Source organism: Petromyzon marinus, chromosome 23, assembly GCF_048934315.1.
Source record: "Petromyzon marinus isolate PM22_M1 ecotype Great Lakes invasive population chromosome 23, UKy_Petmar_22M1.pri1.0, whole genome shotgun sequence".
NCBI lineage: Eukaryota > Metazoa > Chordata > Hyperoartia > Petromyzontiformes > Petromyzontidae > Petromyzon > Petromyzon marinus.
Window position 1 is genome coordinate 12,148,691 of NC_133689.1, and position 10,174 is coordinate 12,158,864.

At 47.9% G+C, this 10,174-nt stretch overlaps 1 protein-coding gene and 1 long non-coding RNA gene across 4 annotated transcripts; one reads left to right on the forward strand and one right to left on the reverse strand.

Annotated features, from left to right (window-relative positions):
• LOC142925688 (uncharacterized) lies at positions 1 to 9,957 on the forward strand. 3 transcript variants are annotated; one of them, XM_076069042.1, is made up of 11 exons: positions 1 to 87; positions 1,485 to 1,704; positions 2,999 to 3,116; positions 4,475 to 4,544; positions 4,872 to 4,960; positions 6,269 to 6,376; positions 7,596 to 7,705; positions 8,023 to 8,059; positions 8,894 to 8,971; positions 9,516 to 9,566; positions 9,785 to 9,957. In XM_076069042.1, exons 1-11 carry the CDS (start codon positions 84 to 86, stop codon positions 9,893 to 9,895), a joined length of 996 nt encoding a protein of 331 aa, XP_075925157.1. In that variant the 5' UTR covers positions 1 to 83; the 3' UTR covers positions 9,896 to 9,957. The 3 variants fall into 3 exon arrangements, with proteins under 3 accessions (XP_075925157.1, XP_075925155.1, XP_075925156.1); XM_076069040.1 differs by lacking the exon at positions 1 to 87 and adding an exon at positions 1,889 to 2,189 and having other exon boundaries at positions 1,624 to 1,704; XM_076069041.1 differs by lacking the exon at positions 1 to 87 and adding an exon at positions 1,889 to 2,189 and having other exon boundaries at positions 1,624 to 1,704; positions 9,810 to 9,957.
• On the reverse strand, positions 1,177 to 2,738 carry LOC142925689 (uncharacterized). The gene is made up of 2 exons (XR_012942651.1): positions 2,578 to 2,738; positions 1,177 to 1,714 (listed from the first exon to the last, which is right to left on the reverse strand). It is a non-coding gene; the product is annotated as an uncharacterized LOC142925689 (long non-coding RNA).
• Positions 9,958 to 10,174: the final 217 nt, after the last annotated feature.

Below are 10,174 nucleotides of genomic sequence, written 5' to 3' on the forward strand. Positions count from 1 at the left end.
CAAGTTCGATTCCCACTCACGCTGGTCGCCGTCAGTTCAGTGGCGGTGGGGGGGTCTCCCCCCCTAGGTCGACTCAGCCTAAAATGGGTAACCCGGTGCCGTGATGTGTGGTCAACATCGCCAGCACTGGGGGACAGACAAAGGCGGCCGGGATGGCGGGCAGGCGTGGTGCTGGCCACCCACCCCCTCTGTGTGTCTGTCTCTCTGTGTGTATGTGTTCCTACGTGTGTGTCTCTGTATGTGTGCCTATGTGCCTGTGTCTCTGTGTGTCTCTGTGCGTGTCTATGTGTGTGTTTGTGTGTCTCTGTCTCTCTGTGTGTCTATCTCTGTGTGCGTGTGTCTGTGTGTGTGGGGAGCGATAGTGTCGCGGTTAGCGCTACGCTGCGCTATGAACCTGGCGACCCGGGTTCGATTCCCGCTCACGGCCAACACCAGTGACGATTATCTGAACCGGTCCCGGGCCTCCCCTAGGTCGACTCAGCCTCAAATGAGTACCTGGTGCGGTGTGTAAACATTGCCACTAGGGAGACAAAGTCGGTCGGGCGTGGTGCTGGCCACCCACCCACCTCGTGTACCGTTACGGCCTTCATAGGTGCTAACAGCACTTGCCCCTACAGTCTGTTAAGGCTACACGAGGGATATTTGTCTTTGTTGTGTCTATAAATGATGAGTAGCGATGGTAGTCTGTACTCGAGAGAGAGATGTTGTACACGTGTCTGGAGCGTTTGTCTCCCTCGTGGCGATGTTTACGCACAGCACTCGGCACTCATTTGAGGCTGAGTCGACTTAGAGGGCGTAGAAGCGGACCAGTGTTGGCCCCGAGTGGGAATCGAACGCGGCTCGCCGGGTTTATAGCGCAGACACATCAACACACAAACACATCAACACACAGACACAAACACATCAACACACAAACACATCAACACACAGACACATTAACACATCAATACACAAACACATCAATACACAGACACATCAACACACAGACACATTAACACACCAACACACAAACACATCAACACAGACACATCAACACAGACACATCAACACAGACACATCAACACACAGACACATCAACACACAAACACATCAACACACAGACATCAACACACAAACACATCAACACACAACCACACACCCCTCACCCTCCCCCAAAAAATATCCCAATTACTTAAATACTTCAAGTAACTTTACTTTATTAAAACACGTCACGCGAGTCAAAGTCCAATCGTGTGTTCTGATTATTTTTAATTTATAAGTCAAATGGCTGTGCGCCTCGAGGCTCCGACATCAACAGCCGCTCTGGTCAATGGCCATCAAAATCAACAGCCGCGCAAACGAACCGGATCACATTTGATACACTTACAGAACGCCATCGCACGGCGTTTATATGAAATGCTACGTAACGATGTTGTCGTGGATTGTAACGCGTTCACCATTGTTGTTTTTGCTGTGGTTCTCGTGACGGGCGCGGCTCTCGCGAGATCTCGGTAACCCAGAAGGGGCGGGGTCTCAGAGACGGCAGGGCGGAAGCACGCATCAGACGGAGGAGGGAGACGGAGAAGTTGGCTGTGACATTCAGTGGCGCGGAACACGAATCACAGCTCAGCAGTGCCGTGGAGTCGAAGACGGCGACAACAGCTATGGCGAACGAAGCCGACATCCTCTCGCTCTACGTGGCCATGGCGAACATGACTTTCCAAGGTGCGTGCCACTATCGCACAACACAGCAGCAATAACACACAACGCAAACCTATAACATACAAAACACACATCAGCATTAATGTACAACATACAGCACTGGCGCACATTTATTATAATGTAAGTTCACAAATTAATATTCTCCTCCACTGACTCAGATTTTAGTCCCCCACCACCGTGTCCACAGAGCATGAAGTGTGCATGGAGACCCAGGCTACAGCCAGGAGTCCTCATAGAGGCCCCAGACCCCATATGTTTGAGGAGTTGTCTGGGTTCCCCGCACGTGGTGGTGGAAAGAGAGGCGAATATGCACACCATATGGGCACCTGGAAAACAAGGAATGGTGCAGGATGGACACGAGGTGATGGCGGAGGCTCTTGTAGTAGCGGAGGACGAGATGCTAGAGATGGCCGAATCCCCCGCTCCCATCGTATGAGTGGACGTGGAAATGTGGACAAGGGGGATAGGTCGGGTTCCTGCCAGCGCCGGTAAGTTTAACTGAGCGCACACCGTGCATGTGTGTGCAGAGGGGACGCGGTGATTAGGCCACTGCACTATGTACCTGGGGACCTTAGTTTGATTTCCAGCGATGGCTAGATCAGTGGAGATTGATATATGAACCGGTCCCCGGGCCTGCCCAAAGTCGATTCGTACCTGCTGCATTGTGAAAACTTTAGCAGCAATGGGGCAGTGAAGGCGGCCGGGTGCGGCTGACCAAACCACCCACCCCTTTACATGCCATTTAGGCCTGAATAGGCGCTCACTGACATCACTTGCTCTTACAACCTAGGTAGGCTACAAGAGGGTTATTTACTCTATATGATCCAGAAGGCCACCACAATACTCTTTTCCCATAGCGGTGAATGAGGCTCTCACCTCAATCCTCGGAGCCCTCATCTGATTCTCCATGGTGCGCACGCCCTGGTTTTCATACAGCATCTAGAGATGTGTTCGAGTTAGACGCTATATACATCCATCAGTGTTTAGCTATTGCGTTCTTTTTAGAGTCGGGGCATAATTTCAGCTGGGTCTGTCTGGGTCAGTAACATTTTGACTAATAACCACAACCTGGCGCACCACATCCAGTATACATCTTGCTCTGCCTGTGGCTATTAGTCACGTTCCTATTATAGTCGACTAGCGACCTAGAATATAATGCAAACCTCGAGTGGAGCCTGGACACTGCCTCTGTCTGGGCAAAGCGCAGGTTTTTCTCATGTGCCTAATTCTTGCCCTCATCGCTGATGTTCTGTGCTGTTGTGTTTTGTTTGTGGTGCACCTGCGTTGCCACCACCAGCGGGCCCTATACGATGTCCATCTGCAAGGCGCTGCGGCAGCAGCTGCTGGTGGCCAAGCGGCGCATCTTCAAAGCCGATTCTGCGGTGCCAAGCCAATTGTGCTGGTTCGAGATCTCGGTAAATGTACTGGGGGGTGTGCAAACGTGGAGATGGAGCATCCTAGGTATCAGGTTTTGAGAAAGAAATGCCAATTATAAAAGGTTAACAGTTGCACCAAAATAATTATAGAATATAGAGACTTGTCATTTTGGTGACCCAGGTCACTCTCGGAAATGTATGCATTTAAACTTATTTCACACCATACATAGCCAACCATGCTGACCGGAGGTGCGGGAGGACAACTAAACACAAAAAGTAGTTCTAGAGAAATGAGTTGTCAATTTATATTTAAGAGTGCATAGCTCCAGTAGCTTCGTAATATTGGAAGAGCGTTCCAGAAGGCCGCAGAAGTGCATTTGAATGCGCTCGATGCAGTGACTATCTTTTTTCGATGAGCGGCCAAAAGCCACTACGAGGATGACTGGAGCTCACGTGGTGGTTTATGCTCCTTGACAAGAAGTGAACACATCCTGGTCTCTTGAATTCTCAACTGGTTAAACAAACTAAACTTTGACGTTGTAAAGTATCTAGTTTAAATCGGCATGCAACATTGATATATAAGAATAGATATTAGCCTTTCTGGCAATAAAAATAGTGTTAAGATGTTAAAACACCAAATTGAAACCTTTTGCAAGGAATCATGTCTGCATTAACCATATATACTTGTGAACATGGAAACAAAAAACATGCTCTGGTAGTATATGCATTGTCTTTTAAACTGATTGGTCCACACCATAGACAGCTTTCTTTAGAGCCATGCCCTCCTAAACTTGTGATGCTATGACACTTTTCCTATATGGACGCAACCATATATTTATACCTGGTTCAGTTTGTTAACATCACCAATGGGGAGACAAACACAGCTTGGTGTGGTGCTCACCACATCACCGTCTGGTGTACCTTTCCGGCCTTAATTAGTGTTCACAAAGAGCACTCGCTGCCCCCAATACTCTGTAAGCCTAAGCAGGGAGTATTTTCTGTGGTTGGTTGAGCAAACCCACTGCAAACCCACTGCACTGTGGTCCCGGCTCCAGTAATCACCCTGCTGTTAGAGTGGGTATCTGAGCTTGGTCAATTTGACCTAAAATAAACGTACAGGGCCATTACGTAGACAATGTTAGCAGTGACAAAGACAGCCAGGTCTGTGTGTTACTATGCCCACTGCTGTGCCAAGTCAGCTCAGCGCGGCTCAGGCGGCGACAGGTTGTTTTTCCACTGCAAAAGCCGTGTCACTGAGTGACACGCAATGCGTGTAGATGACATGGTGATGTTGTGTCCTCACATTGTGCTTAAAATTGGTGCACCCCAACAGACCCTATCATAGCAGCCAGTTTATGCTAATGGGGGATGCGACATGTGCGTGTTTTTTTTTACAGGAATGTTTGAGTCAAAAATATGACCCTACCAACAAAGCTCTGGACTTGAAGGCGGTCAGAATTAATGAAGGTAATTGAAACAAACATTTGTGTTATTTTACGTTTACTTTGCACTCCTGCACATTGACAACTTGTCACAACTCAGCTTTATTATTTGAGCCGAGAATCGTTCATACTGTTTCTTTAGTCTCGATGGTTCTAGTTTATTCATCCTGTTAGCCTAAAGATATCATTGTCATGTCATTTGAACTAATATTTAATTAATTCATCCTTATGCACATCACTCACTGTACGCATCGCGAGGGTAGGAGTTGAGTTGAACGCAACGCGTAATGAACCGTTGTGTGTCTACGGTCCCCGTCTACAACATGCATGATCACCCTCCCCCACTCCCCAGAGCTGGAGGCACGTGGTGTCGACCTGGTTTTGAACCGGAAGGACCACATGGATGGTCTGAACAAGATCATTCGAGAGAATATACCAATGGTACGGCCTTCTCCTCTCCCCACGTGTTTTAATGCTTTGCACCTAAGGTATAGTGTTGCTGCGTTAGCTCTCTTGGTCCATTCGTCTGTAGGGCATTATTACTCTTAAAACACATTCCTGCAGAGGGAGCTGGTAGGAACGTTGCTTGCCTCGAATGATGGCTCAACGAATTGGCGGCTTATAATTTAGAGATTGTGAGCAGCCGCATACTCCAAACGCATGTTGTTGATTCTCCACGTGGAGGGAAAAATGTCGTGAAGATGGCCGGACGTGGTTGGTGGCCACCCACCCCCTCGTGTGTGCCGTGGCCGCCTTCCCCACCCTGCCCCTCCCTCCCCACCCAGCCCCTCCCCACCCTCCCCTCTCCACCCAGCCCCACCCCTCCCATTTTTGGATGTACGACGGACGGACACAATAATCCCCTGTGGGCTGGGTGGAACCAGGAGGTTCCTACCAGTACAAAATACGTACCAAACTGCAGTATAATGTGGCATTGGTATTAGCGACTAGATTAATTAGTGCTGGATTAGAGGCGCGTGTCGCCACACATGGACGTTGGTGCGTGCTTCATGGTTGCGTAGCCCCCATTTTACCTAGCGGTCATCGCCGACCATCGACTTGAGATAAAACCAAAACGAGGCACGGCACGACATTTACATTGCTGCTATTGCTGCTAAACCGTAGGTGGTGGCACTGCGCTGCGCTACGAACCTAGCGGCCCAAGTTTCTATTCCCGCTCACGGCCAAAATCAGTGACAATTATTCTGAACCGGTCCTGGGCTTCCACTAGGTCGACTCAGCCTCAAATGAGTACCTAGTGCGGTGAGTAAACATCGCCACTGGGGAGACAAAGGCGGTCGGCGTGGTGCTGGCCACCCACCCCCTCGTGTGCCATCCTGGCCTTCATAGGTGCTCGCTAACAGCACTTGCTCCTACATTCTGTTAAGGCTATACTGGAGATCTTTGTCTTTTGCCTCCCTTAGAGGGGAGCGGTAGTGCAGTTGTTCGCACGCTGCGCTATGAATCGAGCGACCAGAGTTCGATATCCGCTCACGGCCAACACCAGTGACGATTATCTGAACCGGTCCTGGGCCTCCTCTAGGTCGACTTAGCCTCAAATGAGTACCTAGTGCAGTGTGTAAACATCACCACTAGGGAGACAGAGGCGGTCGGCGTGGTGCTGACCACCCTTATGTACCGTGCTGGCTTTCATAGGTGCTCGCTCACAACACTTTCTGCAAAAGACTGTTAAGGCTATAAGAGGGACCTTTGTCTTTTCTGTGCCTCCCTTGCTCTCCACTCCCACAGATCACATCCCTGAATCTAACGTGCAATGACCTGCACCGGTTGGATGACCTGGCAAAACTTGCCCAGCACACTCCATCTCTCAAGAAGCTGAACCTCTCCAAAAACAATGTGGGTGTGAGCGCCCGTTCAATAAATCGCGACGCGACGCTCGCATGCCTGGTGCACCTCTGGTGCGAGCGTCGCGTTGGTTCAGATTCCTCGCCACAGCGAGTCGACCGTTACGCGATTCAATCCAAGTATCGATATACCTACTATTATATTTTATATCGTCTCCTTTTGTTTTGGTACTTGTTCATTTCCGATTTGCTTGATATTATTTTAAGCATGTATTGGGTATCAGATATGCCTTTAATTTCTGGAAACACGTAATTAATTATTTAAATGCAATAAATACACAAATGTGAAACGTACCATTGCAGTTTAGTACATCAACATGTATCACCTATGGGTGGTACCTGTTGATGTACTTTGTACAGTAGGCCTGCAACTCCGCATCAATACGTCAATTAACTTCAGTCATTGCACTCACAACACATGCACCAAATAGTGTGTAGGAACCAGTTCTTTATTATTCATGCAAATTATATGCACGTTAAATTAGGCTAATGACACATAAGAGACAGACAAGGCAGACAACTAATTATATGGACAAAACATATTGGGCTGCATGAACAAGATAGGCAACAAGACAGTGCAAACAAGAGAGTACAGTGAGACATACGATGAGACGGTCAGTACAAATGGGACACAGTACATACTGGACAGGACAGACCACACAAACAAAATACAATTAATACAAACAAAAGACGAAACATAGCATGGACTCTTGAATTTGACCATTATGCTGAAATGGGCTAATTAATCAATTAAGTTGAGAGCTGATACATTCACTTAGAATATGTGATTGCAGTATTTGGCCTCCTTTGTTAACCCTTTTCAACGAATATTGAAGGAATTTCTGCATTGACTCTGCCCATTCGTAATGGAGGGCAATGTAACGTTCATAAAATGTGATCCAATATAAACGAAATGTTTGTATAATGTGGTGTTACTGTCAAGGACACACCCAACTGAATACCGCACACCATTGATGAAAGGATTAACCAAAAGAGATGCAAACTATAGCACAAGGGACTGTTTACAAATATGCATACACATTTTGCCGTGACAGCTGCGCGTCAGCTTTTGCACGCTAAGGCAAATGCATTCTGCAAAGCGTTACAATCCATGCGTGGGCATGGATTGTAATGCATAACTTGTGGTAAGTTGCCCAGAAGCATGGCCCTTATGCCCCTAATTGTATGGAAATATCTCCCCTGCCATGCAGCTCAAAGATGTGAGGGAACTTTACCCACTGAAGGCCTTCAATTTGAAAGAGCTATGGCTGAAGGGGAATCCGCTGTGCGACTCCTTCCACGACCCAAATGCCGACATCAGGTACCACTCCTTTGTCATGAACGCGACATTGCCCGCTTACCCATTCGCCTGTCCGTCCACGTAGCTGCCCACTCACCCAGGCACTCACTCGTCCTCATGCTTATCCACCCACTCATCTACATGGTTTATCTTTGTGGTTGCCTGTTCAACCGATGGCTCGCCCGCACGCCTACTCCCCCACCCTCCAGCTTCACCCATGCACTCAACACCCCGCTCTCAACACCCCGCTCGCTCATGCGTTCATCCACCCGGTCACTCACACACACTCCCTTGGCCTTTTGTGTCCCATCTCTAACTGCATGTGTGTGTGTCAACAGCTTCGTGCGAAAACACTTTCCACAGCTCGTGATCCTGGTGAGTGACCCTCCACAGATGCCGGCCCTCAAGCTATCCCCACTCTCTGTGATATTTGTGTCTCCGTGCATTCCAGTTTCCCCACATGTGCAAAAGTGCTTGTGATTAGAGGATTTTGCCAAATGCACCAAGTAAAACACTTCTGAAGAAGGTCATCATTACCTGCCTTGGTCAAACTACTGCTGGATGAATACCTCCCCTAAGCCATTGAAATTTCTCATGATTGCGAAATTGTAATAACCCACCTAGCACCTGCCCATGAACAACTGTTAGATGGGTTCCATCTCATTGCTGCATTCTTGATCATCAGCCATTAACCCTTATAATGACGTGTCCTGCCCGAGCCCACTTAAGTTTCTTAACTGTTTGTATAAGAGTTCACTTAAGAAAAGGTTACGTGCAGTTTACAGATGACACAGAGGAACATGAGCAGCTGTTGAATGTCATTATGTTTTTTTGTTTTTGTCCTGCTGGCAGTTATCAACATCATCACTTATTGCTTCAATCATCTATCTCTAACACCATCTTTGACTATCTTCGTCACACATCTACCATCATTACCACAATCATCACTATCATCATCATCATCATCATCACAAACACCACCACTATTGCCGTCATCTTCATCCTGACCGCCAACATCATAATGTAATTCCATCATCACCATGATCCCTTTCACCATAACTACTACTACCACAACAATCATTACCATTATCTTCATCACCACGACTACTGTTACCATAATCATGCTCACCACTATAATCAATCACAATCATTATCGCCATGATCTATACCACTTTTTACAACCACTACCTTCACCATTGTCACCATCAGGATGGGCAGATGCTTTCGCAGCTGCGAAGTTCTACGCCTGCGGTGCCCTCCACGCCTGTGGTGGTGCACAGAATTGCGGTACGCTACGTTGCAACAATGAGCAATATTTATTCTCCCAACTTTTCGAGGGCCATGGGGCTCTTTGGCCACAACCCTGGCATTACTCCTACCACTTCCCATCCTCCATTTTGTCCACAGCCAGATGAAAGGGACAATATTTATTTTAAAATTATTATTAGAGGTTTAACGTATGCTTGAAATGGCTTAAGCATATACCAAGCTCTAATCAATCATTTGTTTACATATCCACCATTTTATTTTACCAAACATTGGCAAAAACTTAAACTTAATCAGCAGCAACTTAACGGTTGCACCTCTTGTGCACTGACTTTTGTGACATTATGACTGTTTCCGAAGTCGGCCAACATCAAAGCGTGCAGCTCCCATAGGAAAGCGAGCAAAGCGGCACAATGTAAGGGGCTTACATGACCCACTTGGAGCGGCGTCGCCCATTCAGGCTGCCATGGGATCCAGGCCAGGCCTAGCTATCTGGTTGGCAAACTGGATAGTCATGTTGACGTCTCTCCTGTGTGTGTGCGCACCCACTCTCGAGTGGCTGCAGGAGAACAGCTGGCAGTTCCAGCAGTGTGCGAACACCCTCATGGAACTGAACGTGAGTGCCGTCCCATCCGCACCATTTATGGACACGACTGATAGCAAACGGTCGGGCGCATTCGCGTTTGACGAGCATCACTAACGATACCGCCCATCTCCCCTTCTATTCCACCCCTCTCTCTCCCCCCTTCCCTCATCACTGTCGCCGTCCGGCTCGGATCTCCGAAAACCACGGTCGCCTACCTTCATTGTTCCTTTTCGTCCGACTACCGGAAGGATTCCACGGGAGGCGTTCGTACAGTGAGCAGGCGTCCGCCGCAGATTGCTGGCGATCTCGGCACACGTTCTCCTACCAACCCTTTCCTCCACAACCCTTGTACATTGTAATTTATTTGTTTTTACCCCATTTGGAGGGAGAGGAAAAAAATAAAAAATAACTATATTTGAAACTGTGTCCTCAAACTCATGACACACTAACACCTTGTACCCTGGTTGTTATTTCCCCCCACCTATAACCATGACATCACAGGACGCTGGCATGACGCAATGGTTGGTACACAATCCAGAAGTCGCTAGTTTGATCTGTTTTCGTGGTAATCAATGGAAACGTTTCCTAAATCCATCCGGCTTATATCCACACAACCGATATGCTTGAGTGGATAAACA

Bases quoted from the DNA above. Each gene is read 5' to 3' on its own strand.
- LOC142925688 (XM_076069040.1), top strand. From the start codon at position 1,644: ATGGCGAACGAAGCCGACATCCTCTCGCTCTACGTGGCCATGGCGAAC. The intron at 4,545-4,871 runs GTAATTGAAACA...CCCACTCCCCAG, and splicing joins GGCGGTCAGAATTAATGAAG to AGCTGGAGGCACGTGGTGTC. The intron at 8,060-8,893 runs GTGAGTGACCCT...TGTCACCATCAG, and splicing joins TTCCACAGCTCGTGATCCTG to GATGGGCAGATGCTTTCGCA.